Source organism: Manacus vitellinus, unplaced genomic scaffold, assembly GCF_001715985.3.
Source record: "Manacus vitellinus isolate BGI_N305 unplaced genomic scaffold, ASM171598v3 scaffold_31_pilon, whole genome shotgun sequence".
NCBI lineage: Eukaryota > Metazoa > Chordata > Aves > Passeriformes > Pipridae > Manacus > Manacus vitellinus.
The window spans coordinates 3,479,740-3,499,555 of NW_021940379.1; the positions used below are offsets into that span (position 1 = coordinate 3,479,740).

Consider the following 19,816-nt stretch of genomic DNA (forward strand, 5'->3'; position numbering starts at 1 on the left):
ATGTGAGGAAAGAAGTTTAACATCTTAAAAATTTTAGGACTGAGGATTATAACTTTTTGATTCCCTCAGGACTCAAGATACATGTACAGTCTCTTCTTATTATTTTAGGTGAATCTGTGTCTGTTATTAAGCACACTGACCCTGTGCCTGATCCTCGTGCTGTAAACCAAGACAAGAAGAACATGCTCTTTTCTGTAAGTTTTGAAATTTTCAAATAATTTGTAAAATAATTCTGAAGCTGATAAAAATGAGCAGAACTTTAAATATTCCCCTAAAAGCTGTAGGACTTTTGTTATATTCTCTATACACATTTCTATGTGTGTCTCCAGGTACTAAATGATTTAAAAATTAGAATTAACTTTTAATAAAAGCTATCCTCAGGGAAGATGCTGAATGAAACCTATATGAGGGAAACTATTTTTGTCCTTCACAAGAAAGTCCTGAAAGCTGGAGCACACACACTTTTAAAGTGCTTCTACATTAATTTTCTAAAGTAATAGTTCTTATGAGTGATAAGAATGCCCACACAAATTGTGGTATTGTGTGGCTAAAATTGAAAACTGTATAGGAAAGGAAGCATTAAATACCTTTTAGGTAAGAAAATAACTTATTGCTGGCAGGCTGCTTGTAGAAAATTTAACTGTTCTTTCTTATGTACGTGTGTTCACACAGGGAGTCCATGAGAACACATCTATTACTCATAGTAAATAGCATTAAATCTGGCAAAATACAATCCTAATTAAAAAAAAAGAGAAAGGAAAACCACACCTAAGATTGCAGCTGAAATCCATAGTGCTTACTCAGCAGCTGGGTTTGCCTGTGCTGCTTGTGAGAGATCAATACTGAATTGTTTTGAACCTGTTCTGGAAGGAAAAATTCCACACTGGAATGTTCCCTACAGACACAGGGACAGTGTCATCCTCTTCCTCTTTTTCTGTACCCTGGCTGACACACAGTCTGGACTTGTATAAGGTGGTTTAGGGTATTTTTGTGGTGTTTTTTTTTTAAATTAGAACAAACTCAAACACAAACTGTTTATAGATTGACTACAGGTTTTCTCTTCCCTTGTCTTTCTTTGCTTCAGGGTACAAATATTGCTGCTGGTAAGGCCATGGGAGTGGTTATTGCAACAGGAGTGAACACTGAAATTGGGAAAATCCGTGATGAGATGGTGGCTACTGAGCAGGAGAGAACCCCCCTGCAGCAGAAACTGGATGAGTTTGGGGAGCAGCTGTCCAAAGTCATCTCCCTCATCTGCATTGCAGTTTGGATAATAAACATTGGTCACTTCAACGACCCCGTTCACGGCGGCTCCTGGATCCGAGGTGCCATCTATTACTTCAAAATCGCTGTTGCTCTTGCTGTGGCTGCCATTCCCGAGGGTCTCCCTGCTGTCATCACCACCTGCCTGGCGCTGGGAACTCGCAGGATGGCCAAGAAGAATGCCATTGTCAGGAGTCTGCCCTCTGTGGAAACCTTGGGCTGCACCTCAGTCATTTGTTCTGACAAGACTGGTACTCTGACCACGAACCAGATGTCAGTGTGCAGGGTATGTTCTTCTAGTTCTCCTCTTCTCCTCAGCCACTCTGTTTGAATAGTCAGCATTGCTGGAATTCCTCTGTTCCTGAGTCTTTTGGTTCTCATCTCATCAAAATCCTGCTTTATTTTCCTAAGATAAGCTTCCACTTTTGATTCAGTTTTCCACTGTGGAGTCTTGAAGGCTTTTATCTCTTCCCTTATTTAGTCATGACCAGAAATAGCTCTGGATGGAAGAGAAAGTTGTTTGCAAGCAGCTTTCCATTGACTGTTCTCTGAGCCTTTCATGGTACTGGTAATTATTTGGTGTGATTTGTGCCCTGTTTCAAAAAGTTACACTGTGGAACAGGATGTGTGTAGTGTTAAACACTTACCTCTTTAATTGAGAAAGATAACCATGGGTGGAGAAACTTAATATGAGAAAAGTAGATTTACTGCAGTAGCTGTGATGGTCAAAGATGTTTTCACTACTGAGTGGCTCCACCTTTATTTGGTTATCTTATCTCCAGTGGCTCTGTAGATCACTGTGGTATTCTCAATGTGCAGCATTGTCTGACTAATCTGGCAGCTTGGAGGTGCAGTTGGCCCTGCCACCATTGCCAGGGTCATCTTCAGTGTTTGGTGTATTTTCAGGTGAGCATGAGTTCTGTGCCCCTCATCCTTTCCCCCCAGTGTTCCTTTAGTGTTGGTTATTTTGGGACTTTTACAGCTAGTCCCTTAACAGAATGCATTTCAGTTGCCAGTTTGTGCTTCTGTGCAGGGATTTTATGGAGAAAACCCTGAGTTCCTGTGTTTAGTGACTGTAGAAGTTCAGTGGCACAGCAACTCCGACATCAAATGTTCAGAGTCTCCTTACATTGGGTTAGAATTTCAAATGTGTCTGTTGAGCACTGCACACCAGTGGCCAAAGTTTGTAAGCCCTAGGCACTTTATTCTCATGTGATTGATGGCTTTTTCTTCCTAATTGGTGGGTGACTTGTTCTACTTCCTTAAGTATCGTAGTATTTATACCTAAGAGACACAAAGCAGCTGCTCATCAGTATTCCAGAGGAGGTTACTTGCAGTAGAGTTGCATAACTGCCCTAGTCTTTGCAGGGATTTTTTCATCATGCAGATGCCAAAAGCAGGAGGCTTCCTGGTTAACTCATCATTTAAGTTGTGTTTACTTAAAAGCTCAAAATGCTCTACTCCTTATTTAGAGGTAAATGTTTTAGGTCTTGTGCAGTACAACTTTACTTGGTTCCTTGTTAACCTCTGGCAGCTGCAAAATAACATTAACTGTAAGATTCTGCAAAAATATAGCAAAGCTCTGATCCTATAACAACTAAGTTTATTTTATTAGGCTGTATTTTGTGAGGATGCTCATCTAAAACATAGGGCAGCACAATGAGGGGAGGGGAAGACATTGCTAAAATGTGATGTGACAAAATGGCCTGTACCAACCAGTGGATGAGAAGTTCCATTAAGACATACCATCATTTAGTGAGAAATTATCTTTTCCACTACCACTCCAGCAAACCATGAAGAGTAAGGCAGCTTTGGGCACTGTAGTTTTCATCTGTATCTTCTCAGATGTGGTTCTGCCTGCAGCTCTCCCAGAAAGGAAACAAAGGGAAGAGTGAGATGCAGGTCTCTTGGGATACAGCAGCATCTTTCAGATTGGTGTCTTAATTTGAAAATGTCATTTCACCAGTGGACCATGTGATAAAGTGCCCTGTAACTAGAAAACCAGGAGAGGAAACACTTTCACTTAAGGCTGGTGTTAAGGCACACTAGCCATAGTCTGGCTCTTGCCTAAATCCTCATCTCTTAGATCTCACAGCTTCTCCTGTTTGTAGATGCTTTTATTTTGACTTTGGCAGGAATTATCAGTTTCCAAGCTACCCTGTGCTGCTTTTGACTGGAACTGCTGTTTCAAAGAGAAATAATTCATGTTTCATGAGAATTAATCCACAGGTCTGAAGCTTAGGAAGAGTTTGGGTATAGTCAGGATTGTCAAGTGGTGTGTGAGAAGTCTCCACAGCTGAAGTGAAGTGCACATAGTTTGTGTTTTTCAGCTCTGCTGTAGTCGTGTCTCAAGGCAGTTTTCAAAGCAGAAGGGCTGTTTTCTGTACTTGGTGCTGCAGAATATGGAGCTGTTCAAACATGGGGGAATCGAAGTGCAGAGTATCAGATTTTGTCTGCTTTGTTTATTCAACCTAAACTTGCCTCTTGGACCTCCTTGCTCTAGGCCTGTTTAAATCTCTTGCATTAATTATTGTTCAAAGATAGTAACAATTTTAACCCTCTAATTTCAGATGTTTATCCTGGACAGAGTAGAAGGAGACAGCTGTTCCCTCAACGAATTTACTGTAACTGGTTCAACATATGCTCCCATGGGAGAAGTGTAAGTGTTCTGTTGAAGTTAAATATTTATGTATTTATGCATTAACTATTACTTTAGTCTTGAAAAGTGATGCATGTGATACTCAATAGCAATTGTTAATAAACAAAAGATCAGCCAGTGAGTACACACTGAAGGGCTGGGAGAAAAGGAATTAACAGGAAAACAAAGTTAAATTCTAGAAGAGTAAACCTTCATGAAACTTGCTTAATACAGCCTCCAATATTGCAGTGACCCTTTGATAATATAAACATTAATTAGGGGTAGAGAGGATTTATTGTACTGAAATCTTACTGGTCTGAGATTGTCTATCCCAGTGCCTCAAAATTTAAAGCAAGTAAACTTGCTTTAAGTTTAAAGTAAACTTTAAAAAGTTTACTTTTTAATTTAAAAACTGGATAAATCTGAAGAGGTGAGACTTTGCCAATCAGTGAACTCAGTGTTTCTAATTAATCTGCCTTGGAGAAGGTGGAATTTGTTTTTTCTAAAGTATCTTCTGAATGTGTTGGAGTTAATACTTAAATTTACTGTAAATTCCTGTTCCCTGCCCTCAGTAGTTTATTGGTGCATCTCTACTTGACAAGATGTGTGTGTTTGTCTCAGCCTTTGGTATTTGAGCTGGTGCTAAACCAGTCCCTTAGGAAAGGAATGAGGTTTGGTTTACTTTATCAGTTGCAAGTCTCTACCAGTGAGGTAGGTGGTTCATCCTGACAACTTCAGGAATTTTTAGGGCTCTGCTTCTTGACTGGGTTGTTACAGCTCCTTTTACTTTGTCAGTCTTTGATGTGTTTTTAATCTTATCGCTTCAGTTTTACCTGCAGAAGAGATAAGATTGAGTTCTTGTAAACATCTCAGCCTTGTGCAGTTTCCCATTTGCCTCTGCCTCCTGCAGTCTCACCCATCTCAATTGTGATTATCTGTTTAATTTCCATAGCACTTAAGAGCCTGGTGTTCTCAGCAGCTGGGACTCTTAATTCCCCAATTCTCTTTTTTGTTTCAAAGCTAATTGCTGTCAAAAGCTTATGCTTTCATTTCAGGCAAGGTGACACTCTAGACCTTGCAGACACTGTTGAGCTCTGTCTGGTCTCACAAGAGCTCCAGATAAACAAAATAATAAAATATAGTGTGGTAGCAGATGTTGAGTATAATAAGACAGACATCAATATATGTTAATGTTCAATTTTTACTTGCTGGAGTTGGGGAAATGTGAACAAGTGTGTTAAACACGCTGCATTCACCTACACAAAGGGTTCTGTGAGAGGGAAATTACCTCAGAAAGGCTGTCAGAGGAAACACAGCTGAACTCTCAAACCTTTAGGGCTGATTTATTTCTGCCTTTATGGACAGCTTTTAAATCAGGGGCTTTGCAGGGATTTTAAGTGACTGACTTCACCTTGGATTACAAACTCTCACTGAAAATGATGTCTGGGGGGTTAAGAGGCTCTTGTTCCACTGCACTGCCCCAGAGCAGGACCTGCTCCAGATATGGACTGTTTCTGACACGTGTTACTTTGTACTTCAGACACTGTTGTTTTCCACAGCCTGTTCTTTTTCATAACCACTAAGTGGTTTTTGCACTAAATCAGTAATTTTTCATTTACTCTTAAAATATTTGATATGTAATGCTCCTCTAAGATGTATTCAGCACATAAAATAACAAATATATCTTACAGAAAACCCAGAATTTCGTGCTGATTTATTTCCCAGGGATGTTAGAGATTGTCAGGCAGTTTGGAGTAGTTTTGCTGTGTCTCAGCACATGCTTACTGCAAACTGAGAGCACAAAATTTACAGTAATTAAGAACTTCACCAAAAGCTGGCAGAGATTGCATTTGACCTTCAAATGAGTTCATCTTTAGCTAATTGAAAAGCCTGAAACTGGAAGGAAAAAAACCCTCCTTTATCCAGAACTGATCCCAGCACCTCAGACTCTGCATTTGCCAGTCTTCAGAAATTGTTGATGAGGAACAATTTGATGATAAAATCCCCATCAACAAGTAATGGATGTTCCAATATGTTCTTTTAGTTCAGAACAGGTGAAAACAGGAAGTTTTATCTGGGATAGATGAGGTGACAACCCAAGAGCTGCTGAGAAGGTTAAAGAGTTGACACTTCAAAGCCACTGCTTATGGCTGTTGAATTATATACAAAATGAAATGCTAAACCCATATTTGTTTTCTTAAGATTCATTTTGTTCACGTGCTTTGTTACACAATACTGGAATTTGTTTGCAGCACCACAACTGAACAAAAGGTTACATAATGGGACATGTCATAGTCTGTGTTGTGGATTCTTATGGAGTAGTGATCCACATCTTTCCACCATCAGGCCTTTTATTTCCCTCCTGGAGAGCTTTAATAAAAGATGTTACATATTAGTTCTGTCTTGCTGATTTTGGTAGGGGGAAAATAACAGTATTGAACACTGTCTTGGTTCTTTTATGCTTACTGTAGAAGTATAGTAGTGCTCTAGAAAAGGAATTAATTTACTAAGTGTTTCCAAATGTGAGAGCAAAGCAGTTATTTCTTATTTGTACCTTCCCTCTCTCTGAAGACCTGAGAATACTGATCACTGAATGTGTATTACTGCTAGGAAGGTGTTTCTGTTCTAGTGGAATTTGTGTTGTGGAGTGACTTGGCTTTTCACTGGTTTAGGAGGTTCACATATTACAGATGGAATTTTAAGAAATTAAAGAGGTGAAATCTGCTTTTAGAGCTGCCCAGTGTATGCACTTCATGCACTGCAGTAAATGTGCAGAATATGCAGTAGAAAGACAGCTAAACTCCTAAGGTATCCAACAATATCCCTCCCCTTCCTGGAACTCCCCTCCAAGCCCTGCACACACTCTAATCCTGCTTTCCTGTGCCTCCTCACTGAGCTCTTTTCCACGCTTCTGTGTGACTGTCACTGGAGGAAAAGGTGAGATGCTCATACTAAATAACTAACTTGATTCTCCCCCTTTTCTCCCTCTGGAAAGGCACAAAGATGACAAACTCATTAAATGTAGTCAGTATGATGGACTTGTGGAACTTGCAACGATCTGTGCACTCTGCAATGATTCCTCTTTGGATTACAATGAGGTAAGAACATATCCTGGAACACAGGAGAGAGTGAGAATGGGGATAAATGGTTTGTTCTCATCTGTGCAGTGCCTTTCCATGGTAAATCCCCTTCTAATCATGGGGGGAGAGTATTTAGGTCCTCTGAAGTATTAATTCTGAGAACTACTTGTTTGTTGAATCCTGAGAGAACTAAATGCAGCAGCAAGTGTAATCTGTAATTTGGAGATCTCCTGCTGCTTTCTTGCTTTGCCTCTCTGCCTTAGGGTTGCTACATCTCATAATGACTTAAATGCTTGATGAAAAGTACTTGACATCTTTCTCTGCTGCTCTTGAGTGCAAAGGCTTCAAATTCCTACAAATCATACTCTTCAAAGCTGCTCTTTAAAAATAGTTCTGCTTGTTTCATAAGCCACAGTAAATCTTGTTAAGCCTTTCTTTTTTTCCGTTGTGAAACTTGAACTTCTGTCTCTGGTAGGTTCCAGGTGAGGTTTAAACTCCTGTGTTTTTGTTTGCTTTGTGTTAACTAAAGGCTAAGGGAGTTTATGAGAAGGTTGGTGAAGCCACAGAAACAGCACTTACCTGCCTGGTGGAGAAGATGAATGTGTTTGACACAGATCTGAAAGGACTCTCTAGAATCGAACGTGCCAACGCTTGTAACTCGGTGAGTGATCTGGGATTGTTTTGGGACAGAGGTCTGTAGTGTGTATTATCTACATGCATTTTTATGCTGTTGTCTTTCTTTTAAGGTGATAAAACAACTCATGAAGAAAGAATTCACTCTGGAATTCTCAAGAGACAGAAAGTCCATGTCTGTCTACTGCACACCCAACAAACCGAGCCGCACGTCCATGAGCAAGATGTTTGTGAAGGTCAGTTCCTCACCTGAAAAACTGGAGCTGTGGGATGGCTACAAAGCAGCAAAACACTTAAAAATTATAGTACAACGAACTGCAGCTTGAAGATGGAGGAAGGACTTTGTAATTTAAGCAAGCAAGGGTTTTATTAAGCTAAATAACTTTTTTTTTTGCCTCCACAGGGTGCTCCTGAAGGTGTGATTGACAGGTGTACACATGTCCGTGTTGGAAATGCTAAAATACCATTAACCCCAGGAATTAAGCAGAAAATAATGTCAGTCATTAGGGAATGGGGAACTGGTAGAGATACACTGCGTTGCTTGGCTCTGGCGACCCACGACAATCCTCCCAAAAAGGAGGAGATGAATCTGGAGGACTCCTCAAATTTCATTAACTATGAGGTAAGATTGGTGGCACTCCTCCCTCTCCCAAAGTGGAGAATGGAACTCTTATGTCTGATTATTCCTTGAGGAAGTTACATCTGAGAACTTTCTCTTTCTGGCTGTTTTTGATGTCAGACACAATAGTTACCCGCATGTGTGGAGGGAACACTTAGTTTAGGAAGAGACTTTGTGTTTTAGAAGAAACTGTTGATGGCTGGTGGAAGATAAAAAGCCAGCTGCAAACTGAAATATTTTACTTACAGGTCCTCAGGATCATAACTCCTTCAACTGTTCTCAGAGACTGACTCTGAAAAATATTCCCAAAACTGCATTGTGGTTTCAGCTTTAGTGGTTGCCCAACTACAAGAGCTCTTTGGGGATTTTGTGATGGAACATACCTGCCATTGTGTGCAATGTGCTGTCAGCTGCAGGGGCTCAATCCATGATTATCATCTTTGCTGCTCTGTAATTTTCCAATGAAATCTGTATCTGATATTTAGAGGGAGGGAAATAACAGTTGCATGAGAGCTTTTGGCTTGTGCTCTGTGCTCCTGGCACTGATTACAAAACCAAAAGACTCAGTGCTTGCAGGTCGAATTTGCAAGGCTGGCAACTAGAGCACATTTTAACCAAGAAAATTAGTGCATTTGAAGCAAAGTATGTTTGGAAAGTAGGACAAGGAGTAAAACCAGATCTCACTACACTGAGAGAGATGTAAAGTGCAAGCAAAAGGATTTCACTGCTGTCAGATGAGGAATCTCCAGGATCTTGCACTAAAACTTGGTGTGTCTCATTCCAGACCAACCTGACCTTTGTGGGCTGTGTGGGAATGCTGGATCCCCCGAGGATTGAAGTAGCTTCATCCATCAAGCTGTGCAGACAGGCTGGCATCAGGGTCATCATGATCACTGGGGACAACAAGGGCACGGCCGTGGCCATTTGCCGCCGCATCGGGATCTTCGTGGAGGACGAGGACGTTTCCACCAAAGCCTTCACGGGCCGGGAGTTCGATGAGCTCTCGCTCGCTGCCCAGAGAGATGCCTGTCACCATGCCCGCTGCTTTGCTCGGGTGGAGCCTTCCCACAAATCCAAGATCGTGGAGTTTCTCCAGTCTTTCGATGAGATCACAGCCATGGTAAGTGATGGAGCTGATCCTCGGTTGGAAAGGCAAACACTGTGTTTAAACCCTAATTAGGCCCTTTCAGACTAGTGCCCCATTCTGGAAAACACTTGTTTCCACATATCCTTAAACTCTAAAGCCTCGGGATAGTTCTGCACTTAGTGATTTTTAAGGATCCAAAACATACCCAGTGCAAATTTCCTTTCTGGCCCTTCACATAAGTCCCCACCTTATTTATTTAATTTTTTGTTTCAACTCTGAATTCTCGTTTTAGACTGGTGATGGTGTCAATGATGCCCCTGCACTGAAGAAGGCAGAAATTGGAATTGCTATGGGTTCTGGCACTGCAGTGGCTAAAACTGCCTCTGAAATGGTTTTAGCAGATGACAATTTCTCCACGATCGTCGCTGCCGTGGAAGAAGGACGTGCCATTTATAACAACATGAAGCAGTTCATCCGGTACCTGATCTCCTCCAACGTTGGGGAGGTTGTTTGGTAGGTTTAAATCCGTTTTTTCTTTGAACTAGAGTAGTGATGGTGGAGTCTTCTGTTGGTTATTTACTTCAGTATTTCTCACTAAAACCAGAGGAACAGGTTCTCCAGGTGATTGATCATTGTGGGAGTTGTATGTTTGTGGCCTGGTCTTTAGAGAAGAATTGTAGCTGGCCACAGAAGTCGACATTGTGTTACATAGAATATTGTAGCTCAGTAGGTAATGCTTTCCAATTATTTCTATGATTGGAATAATTCTCTAGCACAGGAAAACAAAACCCTTAATCAAATATTACAAGATCTGAAATTTCAGATAACTCAGTCACAGGCATAGCTTAGATGTTTGTTTAACCTCAGGTTAAACGTGTCTTGTGTTCCTCTGTGAGGAGCAGTGGGGACCCAGCACCACAGAATGCATTTCTGGTAGCAGAATGTCAATATTGATCTCCTCACAGCCCTTACATCAAAGCAGACTTTCTCCCAGAGTGGAATAAAACACAGCAATTGTCTTACCTTGTTTCTTGTCAACTTTAAAGCCATCCTTCATCTGGCTCCTGCTGCAGCCCCTGTGTCTGTTCTATTTATTCACACAGCCTTGGAGCCATGAAAGCTACATGCTCATTAAACTTCTGCAGGGAGTAGCAGTGATCTAGGGAAATGAAGCTTAGTCATTCGAGCTAAAATGTCTTTTAGAAAGTGGCTTGCAAGCCTTTATCCATATATATGTGTGTGTGTGTGTGTATTTACCTATACAGACAAGCAGAGTGGGGAAAAACAAGCCTAAAGCGAAAACTTCAATTTTTTGAAGCTACCAAAAGAAGACAATGCTTCAAAGCTTGCATGCTTTAGTGGTTAGAAGTGTTTGCTCTTGGATATGGTTTTAGTTTTCTGATTTTGAATACTCAGCTTGTGATCTGAAGTGGAGAACTCGGTATGAGAGAACAGAAGTGATGCTGCAGGCTTAGGCTTAAACCTTAAAGGACTGACTTACATAAATAAGCTTGTAACTGGTGGGTTTCTTTGTAGCATCTTCTTGACTGCTGCCCTGGGTTTTCCTGAAGCTCTGATCCCTGTCCAGCTGCTGTGGGTAAACCTTGTGACTGATGGTCTCCCTGCCACTGCTCTGGGCTTTAACCCTCCTGACCTCGACATCATGAACAAGCCCCCGCGCAACCCCAAAGAGCCCCTGATCAGTGGGTGGCTCTTCTTCCGTTACCTGGCTATTGGATGTGAGTACTAATGGCTTTTTTCCTTTAAATAAACACTTAAGACATGAATTACAACTTATTTTTTTTCCAGTGCTGGAAGTCTTGAGGTAGAAGTTCAAGTGTGGCAAGTGAGGTCTTGTTTTGTGTACAGTTCACAGTGCTGAGAAAAGCACTTTGTTTTCTTCCAGGCTACGTTGGTGCTGCCACAGTGGGTGCTGCTGCTTGGTGGTTTATTGCTGCTGATGGTGGTCCAAGAGTTTCCTTTTACCAGCTGGTATTTGCTCAGTTTAATATTTTTGGGGGGAGAGGGGAGCTTTCATGCTTTACCTGCTGCTTTCATGCTTGAAATGACTGTAGAAAACTGGTAGGTTGCAGGAATTTATATAATTGGACATTTTGAGACCTGTTACTGTAAAATTGATCATGATTAATTAGGCTTAGTAGTAAAGCTCAGGGGTTGGATACCTGAGCTTCTAACAATTTGAAGGGTTAATTGTTGTCTTGTAAGTAAAAGCCTAAAGGGGATTTTTCCTGAAGTGGGCAAAAGTTTATAAGCACTGGGTTTGAGAGTCACAGTAGAAACTTCTCTTTCTATAATACTCACTGCTTTTTTTGCCTAATTGCCTGTTTTACAATTTTCAAAGTTAACAAGCTGTGGGAGTGAGCTCACATTGTTCTGTTCCAGAGCCATTTTCTGCAGTGCAAAGAGGACAATCCAGATTTCTTCGGGGTCGACTGCGTGGTTTTCGAGTCCCCGTATCCGATGACAATGGCTCTGTCTGTGCTCGTCACCATAGAGATGTGCAATGCTCTCAACAGGTTCGTGTGTCCAGGCAGGGAAGCAGAGCCTCTGCCTAACTCCTCCAAAACCCTGCTTTTTGTGTAATTTGATTCTTGGTGGACAGCTCAGCTAACAAAGAATGAGTCACATTTCCTTTCTCAGTCCCAGTAGTGCAAACAAAATGACTCTGAGATAACATTTGAGATCCCTTATCATAAGGTATATTTTTAAGGCTGCCAATTCACTCTGGTATTTTACTAAGCACAAGCAACTGAAATATTTTCCATTATTTTTAATCTAAGCTTAATCAATCAGATTATCCCTCCTATGTTGGTATAAAGTGATATCAAGGAGAACTAAAATAAGAATGCTGAAGATATGGAAAATAGTTTTTCCTGCCCTAAGGGAGTGTGGGTTTAGCCAATTAATATTAGATTATAAATGGAAACCACTAAATAGCACAATGTCAAGGGTATTTTTCTTCAAATAGCTTAGAGGTCAGTTAATTTAAAAACAAATAAACTTCAAATACAAGTGTACTGGGGTAGTCCTACATAGTAAGGTCCTACATCCAAGTGCTCTGGATCTCAGCCTCTTCTGCCTAAATGCAAATGGAATCAAGAGCAGGATTAAAGAAGGTGCCAGTACTTGACCCTCTGTCGGTCTTTCAGTGAACTTCAGAAGAACTGGGTGGACTGGGGTGGATTCTGTCTTATGTTTCCATGTCCATCCTTCCCTTGCCCTTCCCACAGGGAGGATTTTGGGGTCATAGTAAAAGAATGGACCAGATCAAGAACGAGCAGAACATACAAGAGCTTTCAGGATTAAATGTGAGGCTGACTGACTGCTTTTCTAAGCTGACTTTCAGGGTAGTTTTTAAAGTTGCAACATACATATAAAACCATATCCTGGGATCTTCCCTGCCTCCCCAGTGGGATCCCTGTGCCTTGCCATGCTGCTGTGCTGTCTGGATGGTGTTGTGGTTCATGGAGCTTCCTGTCAGTGTTACCTACACACACATGTCCCGTGTTCCTCTTGCAGCCTGTCAGAAAACCAGTCCCTGATGAGGATGCCCCCGTGGGAGAACATCTGGCTGGTGGGAGCCATTTGCTTGTCCATGTCCCTCCACTTCCTTATCCTTTATGTGGAACCACTGCCAGTAAGTGCACGTGTCTCACGCCCACTCCTGACCTTGGAGGTAGAGCACAAACCTGTGTGGGGCTTCAGGCAAGGGCTGGAGGGGGAGGAGAGATGCACCTGGAATATTGTGGCAGCTTCGGTCACCACAGTGTAAGAAAGATATTAAGGCATTAGAGAGTGTCCAGAGGAGGGCAGTGAAGATGGGGAAGGGCCTGGAGGGGAGGCTGTATGGAGAGTGGCTGAGGGCACTTGGTGTGTTCAGCTGGAGGAAACTGAGGGGAGACCTCATTGTGGTTACAACTTCCTTGTGAGGGGCAGAGGAGGGGCAGGCCCTGAGCTCTGCTCTGTGGGGACCAGGGCCAGGCCCCAGGGAATGGCCTGGAGTTCTGTCAAGGCAAGTTTAGGTTGGATGTTAGAAAAAGTTCTTCCCCAGAGGGTGGTTGGGCACTGAACAGGCTCCTCAGGGCAGTGGGCACAGCACCAAGGCTGCCAGAGCTCAGAGAGCACTTGGATGATCCTCTCAGGCACAGGGTGACTCTTGGGGATGGGCCTGTGCAGGGCTGAGGGTTGGACTCCATGATCCTTGTGGGTCCCTTCCAGCTCGGCACATCCTGGGATTCTGTAACACTCGGCTTTTCTTTCAGATTATCTTCCAGATCACGCCGTTGAACGTGACTCAGTGGCTGATGGTGTTGAAAATCTCCCTCCCTGTCATTCTGCTGGATGAAACACTTAAATATGTGGCCCGTAACTACCTGGAACCTGGTAAAGATAGTGTGAGGCCTGCCACCAAACCCTGTGCTCTGTCAGCATGCACCGAAGGAGTTTCCTGGCCGTTTGTGTTCATTACTATGCCCTTGGTTATCTGGCTTTACAGCACAGACACTAACTTTAGTGATATGTTCTGGTCTTGACTGACATGGTGACGAGTTTTACATTCAATGGAAAAAAAAAAAAAAGAGTTTAACTTAATTTTTTTATTGTTTAGAGCAACTGTCTATTTCTGCTGAATTTTCACATGAACATATTTGCCGGTGATGGAGGTTTCATAATCTAGATTTTTGGTTTTTTGCTTTTTCTGACTTCAGTGGGGGCAATATATTCCTCTTTTATACACAGTTAAAGTGTCCATTGACATGTACAGAGAACTAACACTATTTTATGCAAATATTTTTTTGTAGATGAAAAGCATGTACAGTGTTCTGTTCAATAGTCTATTCATCATGTAAAAAAAAAAAGCAAATTTGTTTTGAGCCAGCGGACACTATCAGACTAAATTGGCAGCAGATTTTAGGGAATGAATGTGTGTTGTCTAAAACTAAAAAAGCATGTAACTGTTTGTCTCCTGCATGATCATCCAAACTTAATTTGTCATAAAGTCAGGTTTGATTCACGAGCAGAACTTTCTGCACTGGGTAGAGAGTCCTGCTCCCTCGGTCAGGATTCCTTCTCAGTTCCCCTCTTCCCTCACTCTTGGTTCTTGACTGTCCTTGTTTACACCAGTTTCTGTATGAGGTAATGCCTAATCTTGCTCGTGCAGAAAATACCATTCCAGCTGCAGCCTGCTGGGGTTCTTCCATACTCTAAACACAAATAGGGTTGTGTTTTTTTTAAGATTATTTATTTTGTCTATTGTATTTTATTGTAACAAGACCTTATTTTGCCAGTGTTGCCCATTTTGCAGGGACAGGGAGGGCTACTTCTGTCTCCTTAAATCTAAAGCCTTTTTAACAAACACAATCTATTTGAATTCAAAAGAGGGTTTAAGTTGGGGGTTAATACTTCATTTACACATCAGAGCCTTTCTTTTTCTTTCTCTTTTTCCCCCCCCCCTTAAGATCAAAATTTGCAATGAGACCTGGAAAAATTACTTGCACTGCATAGGTAGAAATTAGATTTCCTACACTTAGGGCACTAATGCTCAGTTGTATCCATGGGGTTACTCTGCTGGCCTGTTGTAAGCCTGACTTGAAGTAACAAGCTCGTGTGTGTTTTTTGTAAAATCTGTAAATAGCACATGACCAAATTGAACATATTGTATAGAACTATTTTTATTTTGATGTGGCACTAACCACCTTCATTATTACGGTAAATGTTAAAGCATGTTTTCAAATTCAGTCCTGTATCAACAATGTGTAAGTCATTAACAGTCCTAACTGTGGTGTTTTTCTCCAATGCCTTCCAACTTTCATCGACTAAAGTGAGTATTTCTCTTCCATTTCACCCTGCCAGTGGTGACTTGCTGTAAAATAGCATTATGATGTATACATGTTGAAGAATAAATAGTAATTTCCTTCATTCCCATGCTGTGTTTTGTCAAACTCTGCTGTGCTACATTATTATCACCACTTTAGACTCTTGTTTTGTGGTCTGAAGCTCAAATTACTGATTCCAAAGGCAAAGCACTTGCTTTTGGTTTAGTGTATTTTAGGGTCTTGTTTTATAGCACCTGGGAGCCTTAGTGTCCCGAGGTCTTACAGCTTTTGGTCTTAAGTTACAGATTTGTCTAATTTTATCTCAAACTTAAGACCCTGACAGCTGTGAACGTGAATGTTTAGTGTCCAAAACTCTCTGGTACTCGTGGTCAGGTGCTGGTTTACTCCAAAGCTTTTCCCTGCTCTGAAATAGGGGCTCCCACCCTTCCCTCATCCCTGGTACCAGCAGTGCTCAAAGGGCAGGTGCTGCTCCTGGCAAAAGCAGCTCATTATTTGTACAGTGGCCATCTGAGAAGGCAAAAGAACAGTCTCAGCTTAACAGGACAGTCTCTGAAACCTGTCCTGGGGTCACTGTGTCTGTAGAGCAGCAGGTGCTGTGTTATCTTGTGCTGGCTCAGGCTGAGTAACCAAATTCAGGCAGCTTTGTGATCCCTCCTGGAGGGAGAGGACAGTTCCAGGCTTTGTCCTGTTGGTGCCAGCTGGAATCCAGCGAGCACACATCATTCTCTTGGTCTAAGCTCTCAAATATAGACTCTCCCCTCAGAACACTCAGGCTCTATCAGAAATTCCACTGCATATTGTGAGTGCTCTGTTTACAGAGACTTTGACTTGTCTGAGTTGGTGCCGGAGAGGCTCAGAGGAGCTGACCTGATGATGCAGTAGGTGTGTTGCTGAACTGTGAGCATTTTAAATCCCCTTGAATGCCCTTTTTTAGTGTGGAAGAGCCAAACTAAGGTTTTGCATTCCACAAAACCACTGGCCTGCACTGGCCATTTGCTGTATCAGTAACAAATGAGCAGCATGAAGCTTGACCCTGTTTCTTGAAATGGAAAAATAATAGTTCATGTGATTCAGGATTCCTTGAGATCAAAATATGTCCCAGTATGTTACTTGTTGGAAACAAATACTAGCAAGTTAGTTCTGTGTGCTCCCAAAGTCATTGACAGACATTTTCCAGGGCAGGAATGCCACTGAATCCTTGAGCACTGGTTCTGTTGAACCTGCAGAGCACCATATTGGTGGCCTTTTTAAAGCCACCATGAGTGATCCTGCTTCTTGTACAATCCTATTCCTGTCTTTTATGCCAAATGATCCTGCTATTTGGCCCCTTTTTCCTTCTCTAAGAAAGTGAAGGGGGAAATGACTGTTGATAAGTAGAATTCAGTCTTCAACACCTGTCTGTGTTGAAAATGAATCTTGCTGCTTGTGTCCTGGATTTCCACAGACATCTGAGAGCTTGGAGGCACTTGGGATAGGGCCTTGTGTTCCTTCAGTTTGCCCTAAAAGCTGGATGAGTGGTGGGTAAATGGAGTGGGATCCATCCCTACAGGCTCCTGAGCCTACAGGAACAGTCAGCTTTTATAAGGTGCTCCTACAGAGCCCAAGCAATCTTCATCTACCCTGATTTTATTTCTCCCAGTCTTGTCCAAATCTTCCTGCAGAAGTGGAGCAATAGAGTTCCCCAAGATCAGCAGGTGCAGGTCTCAGGTTCAATGGCAGCTGTGCTGTGCTTTAGGACTTCTGTTTTCCAGGTGTTGTAAATCCCAGCCTTGTCTGGTCTGGATTGGCCAAATTTCAAGACCCACCATGAACCTCCCCCTGGGCAGCTCGTCCTGCCCTGGAATCACAACCTTGTGATCCTGGAGGGAGTGCTGTGGGTCTGGGCTCCACCCTGGGAGCTGAGCAGACAGTGGGAGTTGCAGTAGGAGAGAAACAGGCAGCTTTTCTGAGGGCTTTTCTGTTTTAGAAAGTACAGAACTGCAGTGCAAGGTTTGGAATCACTGCAGGAAATGTGTTAACTCAATTTACCTTAGCTGTATAGATCCTGTTATCCTTCAGCCTCAGCCCTTTCATCTGGAGAAGCCAGGAAGGGAGGACCTTTCATAACAGGCTGACTTGCCAACATCTTGAAGTTGAAATTCTCATTTAATTTCTTTGGTCCCAAATATTTCCTCTCAAGCCTCCCCAGGTTGAAATAGGGTAACTAGGGGTAGCAATAGATAACTCCTATTTTCCTGTTCCTATTTTTTGTGTTCCTGAGAACATACAAACAGCAGCACTTCCTCAAGCAGAAATAGCTCAGAGTTCCCCAGGCTTGATCTCCCACTCCATTCTTAGAAAATAACCTCATATTTTTTGTTTCTCTTTGCTCTCATCTCACCAAGCTTTGTCATCTCTGCTGTTTTCTGGATTCCTTGGTGCCCTCACACGTTGCTGCTTATTTTCTAGTGTGAGAGGGGTGTGTAAGACCAGGATCAATCGTGTGATTGATGCTGCCTTATGCTGGGAACACCAGGAAGGATATTGGCTTGTGCTGGGAACCCAGTGGGGTTTGGAGTAAGAGCAGCTCCTCCTGAATCCAAGGTTCTGTAGCAAGGAGGATGCTCAGGCAGCTGCAGCCTTACACTAAATATTTAGACAGGAGCTTTTGTCTTTGCAGTGCCTTGGGCTCCCTCTGCTTTCACATATGAATGATCCAAAGTGCTGTCCATGAGCTTACACAACGAGCTGCTCCTTCTTGCTGCCATCCAAGCAATAAAAATAGTTCATACTTGGTTTCCCAAAACGTTATTGCAAATAAATGAGGATGAAAGAGGCTGCAGAAAAACATACACCAGTCTGTCCAAGTGCTCCAGGGCTCGTGTTTGCAGGGAGTCTGGTTGGGAGGTTAATGGTACGAAAATGAGATTTTAATCTGCTGATAGAATGCAGTACAGCAGTTCTGTTCAGAGAACACAGCTCCTGCCCACAGTTCGTGGTAAACAGCCTAAAGAGGGTTCGATTTGCTGAGATGAAGGGAGGTAAAACCGATACAGAGTCGTCTGTCTCTTGCACCTGTCTCGTTTTACTTTTTTGCACTTCTAACCATTAACTGTTTCCCTAATCTCTGCTAATTACATCCTTAATTGCATTAATATGCATTTTCAAATCTTAGCAGGAGAGCCCAAATTTTACAGTGTCGAAGCAGTGTTTGGAAGAGCTTCCCTGGAGTTGTAGGGCCCCAGAGCACCCCAGGCTCTCCCAGACACAGGGCTGACCTTACGCTGTGGTGTGGGGCTGAAGTACAGGGGGAGCTTTAGGACCTTCTACTCTCCCCTTGGCCTACACATTAATCTGTGTAGTGTAATGACTTCTTCAAAGCTTTCCTACTGCTTCCCAGAACAAGCTGCCTGGAAAAGGGACATTGTTAGGTCACTTTGGGGACCAAACTTGGAATAATGCCTCGATTAGAAAAACACCCTTAAAACAGTGAGCTCCACGTGTGTAGGGTGAAACTTGAAAATAAAAATTCCAAATCAGTGAGACTTGTCTGTTGCCACTGATCAGGCAGAGAAAGGCAAAAGTTACTTGAATGTCTTAATTATTTTTCACTGCAGTCTTTGGTAGGAAGTGCTGGCTCTGCTGGTGATCAAGGGAGCTCTGCTCAGAGGAGCTGAGCTTTAATCCAGAGGGTCTGGGCTTTAAGGACAAAGTAACCTGAGAGTGTCCCTTCAACGACAGAGCAGCCAGTTACCAAACTTAACATTCTTTCTTCTGTCACTGTTGATCTTAGCCTTGCTTGTATAATGATAACTGAGCATTCATCCTTTCATTAACTGATGCCTTTTCTTTCTTTCCTTTTCAGCAATACTGGAGTAATCGCTTCCTAAACAATTTTGCAGAAATGTAAGGTTGTTTTGTTGCGTGCATGTGTTTTTAGCAACACATCTACCAAAACTTCTGCATGTATCGTGTAAAGATTCTTTGCTTTCCCTAAAAAAACAAAAACTCATTGTGTTCTCTGTGGAAGAAATGTGTGGTACCATTAGGACTCCATGATACAGATGTACAAACGTGCAATATAGATTTTCGAGGCGGAACTCTCTCCAGAGAAGGTTGGTTTCTGTGCTGCATGGAGAAGAGTTGGGTTTTCCTTGAACAAGGATCACGGAGCTGTCAGCCAATTTCCCATATTTCCTGTATGTAAAATGTCAGTTTATACAATGTACAATATCAGATAATGCATGCCTTGGGTTGTAGATGGATCTCTCTGTATTGTATCATCCAAACATCCAACTCCAACAGCTTCTGTACAATGCTCTCCTATTTATAAATCCATGGAAACGATTACAGATGAATGTTAAACCGTAAGCCTCCACTTCATAACTTTGGATTTTTTTATCATCTGTGCAAATCAACCTCTTTTGCACTGTAATGTAACTTATTTAAATCTAAGGCAGTAAGACAGATGTTGGTGCAATACAAAATATTGTGATGCATTTATCTAAAAAGCAACAACGACGTAGCCAGTTCCCACAGCTGCATGTGCGACCTTTAGAAGTTGTAAATAAGATCAATTGTCTATTGACATGCTGACAGTAAAAGGAGCATCACACCTAGTTTCATTTGTATCAGGTAAATAAATTTATTCTCCAATACATA

The 19,816-nt window shown here is 42.1% G+C and overlaps 1 protein-coding gene across 2 annotated transcripts in view; it reads left to right on the top strand.

Moving 5' to 3' along the window:
- ATP2A2 (ATPase sarcoplasmic/endoplasmic reticulum Ca2+ transporting 2) overlaps positions 1–19,816 on the top strand; it is a 44,578-nt gene extending 24,762 nt beyond the window's left edge. Inside the window, exons 7-21 of one of the 2 annotated variants that reach the window (XR_001921109.2) lie at positions 109–194; positions 1,085–1,549; positions 3,834–3,922; positions 6,897–6,999; positions 7,511–7,642; positions 7,728–7,850; positions 8,018–8,236; positions 9,018–9,353; positions 9,613–9,833; positions 10,857–11,059; positions 11,227–11,312; positions 11,724–11,857; positions 12,861–12,978; positions 13,604–15,159; positions 19,020–19,814. Coding sequence is in view for 1 of the 2 variants with exons in the window: in XM_008926664.3 (XP_008924912.2) it covers positions 109–194; positions 1,085–1,549; positions 3,834–3,922; positions 6,897–6,999; positions 7,511–7,642; positions 7,728–7,850; positions 8,018–8,236; positions 9,018–9,353; positions 9,613–9,833; positions 10,857–11,059; positions 11,227–11,312; positions 11,724–11,857; positions 12,861–12,978; positions 13,604–13,724; positions 19,020–19,033 (2,450 nt within the window). In the remaining variant the exon portion in view is untranslated. Of the gene's footprint in view, positions 1–108; positions 195–1,084; positions 1,550–3,833; positions 3,923–6,896; positions 7,000–7,510; positions 7,643–7,727; positions 7,851–8,017; positions 8,237–9,017; positions 9,354–9,612; positions 9,834–10,856; positions 11,060–11,226; positions 11,313–11,723; positions 11,858–12,860; positions 12,979–13,603; positions 15,160–19,019 lie in introns of both variants that reach the window. The other variant, XM_008926664.3, reaches the window with a different exon arrangement.